This window comes from Hypomesus nipponensis, chromosome 24 (genome assembly GCF_054491055.1).
Source record: "Hypomesus nipponensis isolate SF chromosome 24, ASM5449105v1, whole genome shotgun sequence".
Taxonomy (NCBI): domain Eukaryota; kingdom Metazoa; phylum Chordata; class Actinopteri; order Osmeriformes; family Osmeridae; genus Hypomesus; species Hypomesus nipponensis.
In genome coordinates this window covers 7548894-7564445 of record NC_140384.1, presented here as the reverse complement: position 1 = coordinate 7564445, position 15552 = coordinate 7548894, and the positions used below count along the sequence as shown (strand labels likewise).

The 15552-nt window shown below is 47.2% G+C and overlaps 1 protein-coding gene across 1 annotated transcript; it reads left to right on the top strand.

The window, feature by feature from the left end:
* Nucleotides 1-209: 209 nt before the first annotated feature.
* Nucleotides 210-15092, top strand: glt1d1 (glycosyltransferase 1 domain containing 1). Its single transcript, XM_084690678.1, has 12 exons — nucleotides 210-583; nucleotides 747-898; nucleotides 1018-1123; nucleotides 2062-2110; nucleotides 2957-2993; nucleotides 3645-3701; nucleotides 8479-8580; nucleotides 8673-8722; nucleotides 10824-10867; nucleotides 11579-11699; nucleotides 12263-12361; nucleotides 14329-15092. Exons 1-12 carry the CDS (start codon nucleotides 516-518, stop codon nucleotides 14473-14475), a joined length of 1032 nt encoding a protein of 343 aa, XP_084546804.1. The 5' UTR covers nucleotides 210-515; the 3' UTR covers nucleotides 14476-15092.
* Nucleotides 15093-15552: the final 460 nt, after the last annotated feature.

Below are 15552 nucleotides of genomic sequence, written 5' to 3'. Positions count from 1 at the left end.
GTTTTGTTTCCGCTTAGAGCCATTGGCCAGAAAGCCTGGGACCGAAGATAGCCATTGGCTAGAACCGTGACATCCTTTTCAATCATTGGTCGACACAAACAGAGTGTAGAAAGGAAAAGTCAGCTGGATAATTTTGCCACGTTTTTCTGAGACAGTTACAAATTCTGTCGTGTCAAACACGTTAAAAATAAACCTCTGAACTTGGTGTCTAGAAGGATGCATTTGTGAGTTTTTCCCATGCGGAATAGTACGATCAAATAAGCAGTCTTTCCTTGTTTCCAGAGGACCCCAAATGATAGACGGACTAGTGTATCTAAGCGTGCAAACTTTGACGTAGCCACGTCGCTTTCTCACCTATGTACACAACATTACAGGATGAACTTAGACTTCTTCCCGACGTTACCTAATTTGGTAGCGGCGTAGCCATATAGGCTACAGCTATTACATTACTCCGGGCAGATAAATATTGTTGTGTACAGTCATTCAAACTAAATTCCACCCTCAATGCTGCCAATATGAAATTGTTATTTCTAGCTTGCCTTAGCCCCAAAACTGGAAACTGCACAACAGCTGAGCGAATAAGGTAATGTGACGGGTAGAGTAGGAAGTAGCTACTGTCTAGAATTGAATTAAGGCGTAGGATTTGTATAATTTTAGAGATATGGCTATTACAGGTGCGCTCGACATGCTGAAACTATAATTAAATGCAACTCACTGCATTCTCAACTGTATGAATGTGGTTACAGGGCACATATTGAATCGGCAGGTCACACCTGTGAGCTTCGAGATGCAGCGGATTTCAAGTCCTCAACCGACATGGTGACTTTATTTAAACAGATGCCACCATTTGAGGGTGCAATTGCTATTCATCTGTTCAAGGCTGGAAGGCTTCTACTAGGTGAAAATAACAGCAAACACACTTTTGTATGGACCGCTGCTCTGCCACAAGACTTGTCTAATGTATAAATGCTTCATTAAAGTGAAGATTGACCCAGTTGTCTTTGCTTATTTGATCAGACATCCAAGTGCCCTATGGAATTATCTTTGGAGGAACAGACATTAATGAAGATGTGAAAGTTGAGCAGAAGCGGTTGATTATGGAGCAGGTGCTGCTGAAAGCCAGGTGACACAGCTCCCACAGGTGTACGGTGTTGTTCATGACTGGAGCGATGTAAGCAGATACACTGTACAAACAGAAGACCATATGATGCATTCGTCAAGAAGGATATCTGCAAGCATCCTAAAGCCATCCACATTCGTCAATTTTAAAGCCTTTCCCATCACAAAATCAAAATATCCATTAAACAAATATCTGAGGGCATGCGCGGTACATGTATGTCATAATAAAGTCATACAGCAGTTAGAGGAGGTTCTCCAGAACCTCCGCACCGTGAGAACCTGAGGGGGAAAATGAAGTGAGGATTATTGTAGGCCACCAACAGGAGACCTTTGAGAGTCTGGATAACTGGTATGAAACAGAGTGAGGTCGACGAGTCTTACCAGGGAAGCCCACCCCAGCTGTGTGGCGCCTGCTCTGTGTGTGTCTCCTCTCCCTCATATCTTGTTCTGCCGTGACATCTTACAGCACAGTGCACGGCTTATCAACATCTAGGTCCACATATACCTGTCACATCACTCGGACCGTGGTGTATTTATTTTCAAGGGTGTTATTTGATTTTACTGACAGCAAGACAGTGAGCCTAAGGGGGTGATTACCTCCAGGGTGCACTAGAGTGCAGTTTGGGTCTCATGACTTCAAATGTTTCTGTCAGAGCACCCCCTGCTGTTGAAGCTTCTGATCTTGATCATAAAATACAGTCCTCAATAACTCGTCTCATGGCCCATTTCACAACAAAGAAAGAAATCCCACCAATGTCTTTCCCTTTATATTCTTATTTTTAATACATTCATCCACGAATCCTCAAACCTTCACTCATTTAGTCTCATTTTGATGGGTGTCATTATTGTGCGGTCCTCAGCATAAACATGCTTGTTATTGATAATTTTGCAACTTTGCTAATAACCTCGACGTCTTTATTGGATGTTTTGTTTTTGGAGCAGGTTTGCTGTGGCATTTACTAACAAACTGAGAGAAGAAGCTACTTTTTGGGTACGGTTTTACAACTGTTTTAGTCCTATTCTTGTTGTTTGTTAAGACTTGTGACTAAGTTCACACACAGTAACACACGGTTGCAGTCATGGTGGAGATCAAGAGTTATTCCCTTCACACCATTGAAGGAAGCTCTAAGATGTTCTGAATGCCCCCCCCCTCCCTCCACCCCCAGATTAAGATTCCACATTTGGACTAATATTAGTGCCACTGGTTCAATATGACACATCAACATAGTAATACACTCACTCGGGTTATACTATGAGTGAAGGGGAAATGTTTTTCACTTAGATTCTCTGAGCATTCAAGATACACCATGTCTTTAACGCCTCCATCTAAAAAGCGGAAGTCTTTCTACCGAAAACACAACCTCCCTGCTTCTGTTCCATAATAGTGTGGCATTAAAACAATATTACCATGTTTTATTTTCAGATTAGATCCGACCCCTGGGGTAAAGATGGAGGCAAACGGCAAGCTTTATCGCTGTCGTTTAGCACTGACAGCATGCAATCAGGGCAAGCATGCAGTGCTTTTTTATTGAGACAGAAAACCATGCATTGGAAACTGACTGATAACATCCAGTCAATTTCCTTTCCATCAACTCTGATTTATTTGCATGGGCACCTCTCACAACTGTGTTGAAATGACTCTCCCCCCCCTCCAAACCCAACCCCCACCCTTGAGCTTGCTAACAAATATCCCAGTGTTTGACAGAGGATTTCAAAATGGTGCTTTGAATCTAATGCCCGTAAAAGGTGGCCCAGTGTTTGGACATGAAATATTTGAAGCTGTTTCCCTGTTTTGTACGGTGTTGAATTCACATTTGCTTTGTTTTCATTTCCTCAGCTTTCCCAGGGTGGTAAAATTTACATCCAGCCCCAAGGTAAGTCCTGCCGGATGAAATATTCACTGTTCGCAATAGCGCATCTCCTGATTCTCCTTGGTGGAATCTGCTGCATTAATCAGCCTCGCCGGTTCCTCCTGAAAATCACACACAGTGTTGGAGAACCTAAGGAAGCTGCAGAACTGCTTGTCTGTTCAGCCATGCGCATCAAGGGAGAGGATGCTGGCCTTCTGCGTTTGCTCCCTGTTTGCATAGCATATCCGTCAAAGACAAATATGCACAAATAAAAAGGGTCTCTGGACTGTGTGGGTGTTCTTCTCGTGCCTCCAGGTAGCCATCTCAAAAGTTCCACCATATTTTATCGCATCGTGCCAGCCTAATTACATCCTATATTGAACTTGTCAAATGTGCTTTTTATACTATAGAAGTGTATAGGTGAGTTACATCATTTTGTGAGACGTAGTGAAAGAAATGACCTTTGAGGAAGTCAAGAATGTCAGTACTTATAATTAATCTTATGACCTCCTGTGAAGATTTGAACTGATCTTACTGCCCATGTGTCACCTCAGCTAGAGGAGGTGTTGAGGGGTGGGAGGCTTGACGTGTTGAGGTCACGCATGCTGTAGGTAGGTGTAGCAGTGACACCAGGTGCGTGCTCTTACACATTCTCTCTTTTCTTTCGGAATAAAGGAATCAGTACGGAAGTGGCAGAGAGCTTCTGCTGGAAGGAGTTTCTGAAGAGCTCAGGTACAGTAGCTCGCACCACGGCTCTACTGAGATCAAGAACACCATCACCAAACCACAAATTGAACCGGTGCAGCTCAAAAAAGATGGTGTTTTTTGTATCTGCATTTTATTTTTATTTTTGGGTGGGGGGGGTTGCTTTCTTCCTTTATTTATCTATTCACCCCCCCTCCCTCCCTCCTTCTCAATCTTCAATAGCTGCTAGCTCCTCCTGCTTTCCTGCTCTTTCCCCCTGCTCCCTTCCCACCAGCACAGTAAGTGCATGTCATTACTCAGTGTAGTGTCCCCACACACGATCCACTTTAAATTGGACATCGTGGGGTGATTTCCATCCCAAGTACACCAAAGCCCACAGATTCTGCAGCCCAGCCCCGGTTGATGAATGGATCCCTGGTAGAGAGCCATTCATCACCATAGTTCTCTACTGGTGCCAGTAATACCGATTGCCAAAACTCACTTCTCTATCCGGTAAACATAGGATAGGAGCCTCTTCTTGACTATAATAAAAACACAAGAACGGCAAATGTAATGCTTTAAAATTACCATGGTTACGGTTTCTTGAGGCATTTGTGCGTCAACATTTTGGCGACAATTTAACTATACAATATTTGTAAGGAAGATTCTCGCTCTAGTTTTTAATGTCATTCATGGTGGTGTAGATAAAAAAGAACAAATCTATTTCTCTATGATGTCAATAATTTTTTTTTCATTAGTAGTGTATGATAACTTCACTGCATGGCATTTACCACGTGCAGTTCTGTTTCTTCTTCCGATCTCTGACACGCTGCGTCCCAACGTCCTCTACTAGAACGATGAATATTCAGTTCCTCCAACATAAGTCCTTTTGATATCACGCTTCTCAAGCCCAACAAAACGAGCTAGGAAAATCAACGCTTGAAAGAGATCAATCCCTTAGCCCCCGTCAGCATCTGTCCCTCTCCCTGTCGTCTTCACACGCACTCTGCACAGCAGGGGATGCTATCTCATCTGCCTGTTATCCCTGTCCTGGTCTGATCTCCTTCTTGTTTTTCTTTGTTCTTATTTTGTTTCCCTCGAAGTAAGTCGGAGCATTTTCACCGTTCATGCTGCTTGAAATGTTACATCCCAGATGGGTGTTGTGTGGTGACGTGTATGTAGGGTAAATACCCCAAACCTCTTTCAGCTCAGAGTAGGACCTTCAAAGCTCCAAGTGTGGAGGTGAGTGGGGCTTTGAGTTTCCAAAGTAAATGTAAAGGAGAGGCATAGCCCAGGGGCTCCACTGGGAGAGACCTCCTCAATGAAACATGACAGAGGCAAGTCATCTCACTGGCCTGATTGAAAATGTGTGTGTGTGTGCGCATCCGTATGCAGTGTGCGCATGTGTGTACAGCCGTGTATGGGCGTGTGTGCGCGTGTGTCACCCTGTGGTTGTCTTCAAGCCTTCAGAAGGCCAGAGAGAATACAGTGGTGGGATCCAGAGGCTGGTGAACCATCAAAGACGCCCAGTGTGTGGAGAGTCTGGGGAGCCTGCTGTGTGCAGCGAGGGGAGGAGGGTGAGGGGCTGTGGGGATGTGCGGGAGGCAGGTGCGGGGCCTGAGAGGGGAGTCTGATGTGAAAGAGTCAGGGGGGAGTGAGCGGAGGGGGCGGGGGGAATTTCAGCAGGGGGTCCTCTAAGCAAAAGGGTAGCGAGATGAGACGGGGAGGGAGGCTGGTACAGTACAGTACCAATGTCGTCATTTATTTTCATTATGGAACAACACTCAAACAACTCTCCCTTACTCAGCTGTGATCATTGACTTGTTTCCTGATACAGCCCTTGATGACAATTGGGAATTGTGCCAGGCCTCTCTGTCTCGAGTGCTATCGAGTTGATGTTCAAAAGCTCATCGTATTCCTGAAGCTGCAACTTAGCCTCTGCACTTTGTGTGCCTTACACTGTCAAAATCTCCTTACGTACTGACAGGAGTCACAACTGTACACACACACACACACACACACAAATACACTTTGCTAAATGACAGTGAGCTATGCAAAGTGTCCCTCAGCATCAAAGGCAGAGGAACAAAAAAGTGATTCTGTTTTAGAAGTTAGAGGCAGACAGACAAAAAATTGTGTTGCCGGCACAACAGACGGATTTGTCCAATCCAGTTTCTCCTCTAAAGAAAGTTGGATTGTTTTGTCGTCTCTAGAGGATTGTATATTTTCTCTATTTGATTAGATTTATTTTCATTTTTTTTACTGCTTTTGACAGGTCTGTGAAAACTTTTCCCCAGTCTCCCCTCTCCATTTCTCGATTGGAGGAGGTGAGAAGGTTGTTTACCTTCCCTGCCATTGGTTGTCACCCTTCCCTTTGGATCACTGGGATGAAATTCAGTTCTTTACCATCACAGAACTGTGAACATTTCATACTGCCTGGAAAGTCGCTTAAGTGTTCCAGATTGAAATATTCCATTCGGTCTCGCAGGACTGTTACGAAAGGTAAAGAGAATCCAAATACAGGACCAGAGAGAAGACATTTCCTACATCTTTGTGTTGCAGAACGTCTTTGTGTTGCAGAACGTCTTTGTGTTGCAGAACGTCTTTGTGTTGCAGAACAGCTTATGTTGCTACTGTAACTGGAGGATTGATACTTTTCGTGATTACAGTGCTTCTACAGCTCCGTTTGCGAAACAGACGTCTCCTCACTTGATGTGTTAAATAAATTGCCTACAGCCAGTTCTTATCCTGCCCACTTGGAGCAGAGTTAGTGCCCTGGTTGACACGCACTCTATTTTGCCATTTGTTCTGTAGATGCTCTAAAGTATAATAGCATTAAAAGCGCTGCCTTGGCTTCCTGATCTGGCCTCAGTCGTCAGGAGGGATTTCAGCAGCACACTAAGACTGCAGTGCTCTGCATCACATGTCACTGCCTGTATCTACTATAGTCTTCTTCTTCTTCTGTGTCTGTGTCTCAGTGTGTACTCCTCATGGATGTGTGTTGGGTGTGTGTACTCCTGATGGATGTGTGTACTTTGTGAGTTTGTTTGGGAATGTGTGGGCAACTGTCATTGAAATGTATGTTGTTCTTATTGGCCAGTTACTATTATACTTGACCTGCTATTTTTTGACATTCATTCCATGCTTAAAAGAGAAAGAAAGTGAAACACGTAACAATGATGTAATCATTGCGCATTGCATGACACACTTCTACTTGGCTTGCCGCTCTCAACAATGGAGGTCACAAGTAGATTTACTCCTAAGCCCCCAATTGTTTCTTTGCTTATCTTGAGAACGATCTGATTACTTGTCTGAGTTGTTCAGAATCACCTTGACCTAAAGAAACCCTCTCACGGCACAGCTCGGTTCAGCACTGATTCACCACTTCCAAGATATATTAGCGATGCGGGTAGAAGGAAGCGACCAGCCTGTCGCTGTTGTTGCGTTTGATGGAGGTTGACATCCCTGCCAGAGCCACTCGTTCCTGGACACGGGAGCATATCATTAATGTCATTGTGTCCTGGTTTAGTGGAACATCGTGAGGTAGAACAGCCGGACTAATGGGATGAGTGTAAACCCAATGGTGGATGGATTTGGTGACCTTTTGGATGTGTGGTGTTTCCCTAGGCAGCCGGTCCCACACACTACATGACTAAAAAGATTCAGGACTAAGATCTCTGGACGTCTTCAGAACTCCAACCCTCTTCCAGGCCTCCCCCTACCGTTAACTCAACTGGTCGTGTCAAAAGCACACTTGTTATTGTATATCAAATATAGATGTGTAGCATACCTCGAAGTGGAGCAGTAAAATAGTCTGAGGCTATCCTAATCCTTGTGCACAGCCTCAGGTCTACTATGACCCTTGTGTGGCACCCTGTTACCTGCTCCAACCTTACAATCCCAGATGGGTTAACAAGCAGCTTGACTCAGGTTTTCACTAACAGCCACAACCTTTCCAAAGCTCTTCCATGTTTTCTTTTTCGATGTAAACATAATAATTTTATGTATAGCATGCAATTACAGATGCTGCAGTCAATAATCTACCAATAAGCTATACCCATGAACTATATTGGTATGCAATCTGATGCAGTCATGAATACTTGTACTACCTATCGCAACACAAATAGTACAATACTTCTGCTCATTTGCTGTACATGATCTGCCAGTGGGCAGAGACGGAACTCTCTGCACGGCACCAGAGTTGACACACTGCTGGTTCAGACTGTCGTCCTCTCTCGGTCTTTGTGATTAAGGTCAGGGGTGAGCTTGGCACGTCAGGTACAGTAATAGCTGGCATACAGTGCCCTTGCCAACCACACGTTGCCAACACACTGATCTGAGGATTGAGCGTGGAAGGTGGATGATCTGAGAGGAGAGCAGATTTAGTTGTTGTTTTTTTATTTTTTTTCATGCCTCTAATGCCAGGAGCGCAGATGCAGTTTGTGTCACTTTCAGTTTAGTAATGCACCCTAGAGTCTGAATCCTGGAGGGAACAAACTCTGCATTTCTATTGGAGGGTTGGGTCTTGTTAGGTCTGTATTGTCTCACAGATGATTTCAATGAACCACTTCCAGGCATGATGTTGTTCCCCTGAGAATTATGTGAGAGCATTAGTCACCACTGTCTCATTCTCCTCTGTGACCTTGGGTGATGAATTACTTCCATTATATCCCGTTGTAGCTTCCTTGGTTTTTACTTAGTGTTTCAAGACTTGCACTAATCGGTCTGTCTCTGTCCGTCTCTGTCCGTCTCTGTCCGTCTCTGTCCGTCTCTGTCCGTCTCTGTCCGTCTCTGTCCGTCTCTGTCCGTCTCTGTCCGTCTGTAGGTGTGGCTGAGCAGACTGCAGATGAGGCTCTGCGGGTCTTCCTGCTGGTCTGTGGGCTCAGGAGAGTGAAGGACCCCCTGTATCTCCTGGAAGCTTTCTCAGGTACTGCCCCCCTTCTGTGCTGAGGCCTTAAAGGACCCCTCCTATACTGTCTCTGTGACTGTCGTCGACCGCCGCGGTCACATGTCTTTCAGAATGGAACCGTCAAGATCCCCTCACAGCGCTGGTCATCATCGGGCCGAAGGTGAGTGGTCACGAGATGACGACGGGGATTGTGGGAAGTCCAGCCCTGTGTGCCCCGTGCAGACTGCCTGCTCATGGCTGTGGACGTAACCACAGCAACGTGAGTCCAGTGTGCCTGTAATAGGATGTAGCAGAGATAACAGCATTAGTGGGCCTCTAAGCTGGAGTAAATGGCGGCGGGGGCCGGGGGGGGGGAGTGACAGGGTCTAGAGCCTCGCAGACCTCGTCTCCCCCAGAGCAGCCAGCTCCAACCAGCCGCAGGAGCTGCCCCTGGACGTCTGCTCGGCCAAGCAAGGAGCGGCGGGGGGAGGGGGGGGGGAGGGGGGTGTAGAGGGGGGAATCTCCCTGGGGCAAAGGTCACGTACATCCGTGTCCCTGGGCTGGTGCTGGATCAGGGATCAGGACTGCGTGGCAGGTGTGGATGACGGTTGACGGTTGGCTCTTAAGAGTCTGTCGTCTGTCTAGGAAGGGAGACGCCTGCATTCAAAGAGGGGCTATCTTGTTATTATCAGTGACCCATGCACTTTATAAAGCTCTCTCTTGGAAGTCGCTTTGGATAAAAGCGTCTGCTAAATAAAAGCGTCAGCTGCTAAATGAAGACATGTAAATGTAAAAGAGGCTAGGATTGATAACCGCTCTGTAGTCCCTCTCGTTTCATTTGACAAATGTCAAAGCTAAAAACAAACCGTCTGCCTAGTGTGAAGAGCCAGCAGTGTCATTGTTATGAAAGTATTTGTTGGTTCCACCGGCTTGAATATGTCGGCTAGGGGCCGACGGACAACTGCCCTAATCGGAGTGAAGAGTGATTCTCACACCTGAAGAGAAACAAAAGTTGTTTTTTCACTTGAGTTGATTGACTTGAAATATTGACCTTGTGGGAGGCACTGCAGCCGGGGAAACTCAATGTCCTGCCTGCCAACATCTTTCTCAGTAGCAACCTGGTTCTCTCTTTATCCACTGTGTCGAAACCAAACCCTAGCATGCATGGAGAGCATGCATTTCCTTTCCATCTCCCAACTTTGTGTTATTTTTGTGAGCCCTGCCTTCCGAGACAGCCGTATCAGACAAAAAGGTACGTTCTGTGTGTGAGTCGTTCAAAGCTGTTTTGAGAAGAATTGGACCGGGGGCACGCCACTGTCTGCACCTCCCTGTCTCTCTCTGCTACGCCGTGCTCTGTGCATCCGTTTGATAACAGGAGTCGGTGAAGGCTCAGCTGAGCCTTCGGTGATTCATGTGGGCCCAACATGACATGAGTCACCGCCGAGCACTCGTGTTGATTTGCGTTCCGCTCAGACGTGGAAGCAGCAGAGACGAGGACTCATCAGCCATAGGACAGGAGGCAGCCAATCACAGATCAATGTTCAATAGAGTGACATTCGCCAGGACACTCAATCTGTGCTGTTGACCTATCAGACTGTTCCCTTCGTTCAATTGACAAGTATCTGTATTTCCTTGTGTGATCTCTTGTCTACCTCCAGTCCTCGTTATCTATTGTCTCTGCGTGGACAAGTGAGTAAAACAGTGTTATACTTATTCTTAAATCATGACAGGTAGACACGCTTCATTGAAATACTAGGCTACAGACCGACAGTGATCTCCACAGCCCCACTCTGCTTTGAAGTTATCACTTGACGCAAATCCTAGATTTTCTTTTGTGGAGTGTATCTCAAGTGAGATTATTTCTATGTGCACACATGCACAGACTATCAAATTTCAATCGGGGAGGGGAATTGCCCCCCCCCCCCCCCCCCCCTCCGATAAGCACAAAAATAAAAGAGAAAGCAGCAGCTTGCTTGGCGGCATCTTTGACCTAAATTGCTATGCAAGGACTTTGCAGTAGGCAGGCTAATGCACGCAAATCCCACATCTCAATCAGATTGGGCACCCACCCCACCCTGACCCCAATCTCTCAGAATATGGGATTTTGTAAAATGATTTGGCCATGTTAGGGCTGTTGCCATTGTTTTATCTTATGGTCCTGATTAAGGCACAGCTGGCATTATATCATAGGCCGTGCTGTGTGTCCATGAAGATATACTGATGCACAGCCGGCATGACACATCCTATCAATATGTTTTTTTTTTTTTACCTTTTTCTCTCAGATTGATCCTGTGCTCACGGAGGAAGTTGAAGCTGTAACTAAAAGGTAACGCCTATTCTCCCTCATCTTTAAGGACTTAAGCTTCTCATACAGGCTGACTCGAGATCTACCAAACTGATCCTTTTCTCGAGCTATAAATCCAAAGTGAGCAGGCTCATGTCACTCTTCATCCTGCATGGCCTCAGAGAGCCTGTAAAGAGCTCTCTCTCTCTCTTTCGTCGATCGTCCAGTGAGCAGAATGCACTCGTAAGTAGCAGAGTTCTAATCCTGTCCTCTCCTCTGAACCAGAGAGGCCCTCGCAGGCTTATCTGTAGGTAGCTCGCTAGCGGGAGTTTGTAGGGAGCGAACGTGCGCCCGGGGGTTCAGACCGACTTGCGGCCTCAGACCCAGTCACACACACAGACCCAGTCACACACACACAGACCCAGTCACAAACACACAGTGCCCGTGCCTACCGTCCTGCTCCTGTCTCCCCTGCTCATCCTCCTTCACGCCTCTGTGAGTGCTGAGTCACAACAGCTCTCTGCCTTCTGGCTCTGTCCCTGCCCCTACTTCTGCTCCTGACTGCCTCTGCCTCTCTGTCCCTGCCCCTACTTCTGCTCCTGACTGCCTCTGCCTCTCTGTCCCTGCCCCTACTTCTGCTCCTGACTGCCTCTGCCTCTCTGCCCCTGCCCCTACTTCTGCTCCTGACTGCCTCTGCCTCTCTGCCCCTGCCCCTACTTCTGCTCCTGACTGCCTCTGCCTCTCTGCCTCCAGGTGTGCGGGGGTCTTTCTGGCCCAGGGGCGGAGCCAGGAGCAGCTCCACGCAGCCATGAGGAGGAGCGTCGCCGTGGTCAACACCTCCATCTCAGAGGGCATGTCGGCGGCCATCTTGGAGGTGACCGACGCGTGGGGACGGCACGGCCGATTCTACTCAGACACTCGATAAACTAGTCACCGCCCTCCAAACCTTGAAATCTGAAACGGTTTAACGAGTGATGTACCTAAGCTTCTCAAAGACATGAATTTCATCGTCACGCCTCGTGTTTGCATCGGCGTTATCTCAAAGGCAAATCACTAGAATTAATTGCTGGTTCGCCATCTCTTCATTCTTTTCACCAAGCAAGGCTGTAATCCTGTTAATCTGTTTTAAACACTAGATTAAGACAATCCATACAAGGTTTAAACACTCATTTACATGGGAGTCCATGTTCCCACTAAACATCTTGCTGGATAGGCATTAAAGCCATACACGCAATTAAAGTGTCAGACCAAAGAGTGTAATTAAGTGACGGCAAATGTTAGCTACAGTGAGCATTAGTTAGTGTTCGGGTGTGGATAAGGCGTGTGTGACCGTGGGGATGAATGTGCGTGCAGATATGCATGTCGGTGTGTGAACTCCTCATGAAATGAACGTTAATGGTGGATTCAAATAAAGCGTTTCAAATGTGTGTGTTTTAGGCCATGGATCTGGGTGTCCCTGTCATAGCCCGGAACATTCCAGGGAATGCAGCCGTGGTGCAGCATGAGGTCACTGGTCTCCTCTTCTCCTCTCCTCAGGTACACACACACACACTACACCCCCCCCCCGTGACCCCAGCCAGCCCGACACACTGCTCGGTTTTCTCATTGGGAGATTGTAAAAAGAGCTGGTAAATAGGCCCATGTCAGCAATCTTATCTCTCGCAGTGAAACACCGAAAGAGCTTCTTTCGCTCGATGATTAAGGTGTACCAACACTCAAATAACCATATTTTCTTCAACAACAATTTTCAGTTTTCAATGTATGAGCCATCATTTGAAAGCTTACAATCTGCACCTTCAAGGGGACCATAATACCAGGGTCCTGTCACGATTGTCATCCAGGATTTCACCCATCACCAGCGAACATCCTGCCTCTACCTCAAAACAGCAACAACGGCCGTCCCAAAACTAAACCTTGGCCTGTGGATTATTTATTGAGCGTCCAATTTGCGGAGGCGTCGATGTAACTGACCATGGTCTGCCTCCGATGGCGCTCCTCTCCACTGAACTGCACGGTGATGCGGTGCTCGTCAGCAGCGAGGCGCGGGCGGCCCGCGGAGAGCTCCTGGGACGCTTCCTGAATCGAAAGCTTAGAGGAGTGTGACGCCAGAAGAGCATAGGTCAGCAAGACCCAGCGGGGGGGGGGGGGGCACTGGGGCGGGGGAGCGTGCTAGCATGAAGAGACGATAACATGATCAAACTAGCGTGCTGCTGCCGCAGGATGTACAGTAAGTCTCATTCAGATGGGGAGGAAAGGAGGGGGGGGTTGGGTCATGTGTTGCCTGGCTGAGCCCAGTCAAAATCCCTGGGTTGGGGGGGGTGGGGCTCTCCTACCACAGATGGCTGCTGGGCACAGGGCAGTCATCCCCTGACTTCTGACTCACAACACTTCCAGGCTGCGATTGCAACTCTCCTTCCTAAGCCGAGGCGTTCTCACGGGGACCACAGAACACAGGGTGCGAGGTGGAACCATTGGGTGGCAGGTGGAACCACTGGGTGGGAGGTGGAACCACTGGGTGGGGGGTGGAACCACTGGGTGCGAGGTGGAACCACTGGGTGTGAGGTGGAACCACTTGGGGTTGATTATCTGAAATTGAGTTGCTTTCAATGACCGACAGCTTGGCATTCGATTTACTACTGAACTATCGCACAGTAGACTACAGCACATTAGCCAACATATGTGGCATATAATCTCAAAGCTATTTAGTCCTCAAATGTCTGGCAGACTATCAATAGAAAATTCCCCTTTCAAACTAAATGTTCCACCCGCAGTGCCCAGTTTACAGTCCTCATACCCTCACCTTCAGAACTATTGATTGGGATTTCCAGACTGCTGCCTATATGGCTTCCTGTTCCTCCAGCCTTTACACATGAAGAGGCTCTCCCGATATGATCACATCACTCGAGTGAAGTTAGGTGTCCTGGCCTGGCCTGGCCTGGCCTGGCCTGGCCTGTTAGCCCAGCACTGCCTCAAGCTCAGTCTGCCCACAGGCGTTCTGCTCCAGGGCCAATTGGCTGCTAGGCAGCGCGGCTCTAAACTAAAGGACTCCCTGAGTCCATCAGAGGCCAATCTTAGCCAATCTCTCCCCCAGAACGAGTTACCAGGATCCAAACGGACCGTATGGACTGGCTGAATCTTTATCCCCCAGCCTGGAAGCATCGCCAGGAGTTCCATTTTGCAATCTCTTGATATCTTTCTCTCGTCATTCATCTCTCCCTGACAGCTGGTGAGGATGTCACTAGCAGCCGTCTCTGTTCCTTCTGTACTTCCCTCCTTTGGCAAAAATGTGAATTGCAGATGTCTCCATCAATTAACTATCCAAAGTTTTTTTTACGACTATTTACCAGTCACAACCCTCCCTCAACTCATTAAGAGATTGGGTTCGGCATTGCGAAGCCGCAATCGGTCGTTACTCTCATGGTCTCTCGTTGGTAATCATGTTAAAAGTCGTGTAAATGTTCTCACCGCGTTTGTTATCGCTGAAATGTGGACCATCTCCTCAGGAGTTTGTGCTCCAGTCTAAGAGGCTGTTGGAGGATGGAGACCTGCGGGAGCGAGTCATGAGGAACGGAAAGATGTACGTGAAGGAGCACCACAGCCTGGTCCAGGAGAGGGAGACCTACCAGAGGTTGGTGAAGACTCTGCACTGAGCGGACAGGCCCACACCTCGAACATCTAACAGCCCTGGCTCCTCTCATCTCAGGGACAGCCCTCTTTACACCCTGCGTCTGTGGGCTCGTACATACATTCACTCACACAGGACTCCGAAGCCAAGGATTGTTTACAACCGAAGCACTGACATCATGTGGGCCTGAGAGAGAGAGAGAGAGAGAGAGAGAGAGAGAGAGAGAGAGAGAGAGAGAGAGAGAGAGAGAGAGAGAGAGAGAGAGAGAGAGAGATTCACCCATAAAGGGAGGAATAGCTTTTATGTCCCGTGTTACTGATGTCCAAGTGTTTTCAATCTCTCAGGCTCTAAATTACGCCCCCCCCCCCCCGAGGAACAGCTCATGCAGCGCAATGTAACCTGATCTGCCAAACGCACTGTAAAACTCTGCTGTAGGGCACGATCAACCAAAGAACAACAGCAATCTTGTTGGTTATTCATGTGCAATAAAAATGCATTTGCAATGCGCTGCTGCTTTCATGTTTACATACTTGATGAATGTAAGATCTGGGGAAAACATAGAGGCTTTTACTCATTTATGTTTTGCTATGAGGATATGTTTGATAATGTATTGTACTATGCCTAATAAAATACCAAAATCGTGGTTGGTTTTCTCTCTGTAAAGCCCTCCGCTTTAAATCTCCTGTCTAGAAGCCAGGACGACCTATAGACACGTTCGTTTTTTGATGTAGTGCAGAGGCCTGTATAATGTCACAGCCTATGTAAGGCTTTATGAAAACACAATTTGTTTGTAAAGGGCATAAGACCACTGAAGGTCATTGTGATTTGTCGTCAGAAACACTGTTGAGAAACATTGGTAGAAGGACAGGTATCTGTTTTTTGTGTGAAGTACAAAAAATAACTGCCTCACAAACACCCTGTCAGTGGCAGACTTGCTTGGACAACACAAGCATCCAACATCGCGCACGTCCACAGTGCTGCTGTCCACATTGCAGAGTGAGAATTGCGAGGTCATATCCTTATAGTCTGGATTTAAGATTTCCTCCAAGATTCATGCTTGAGGGAAGAAAGAAGAGAATTGAAGAATAAATCCGGTCTGAAA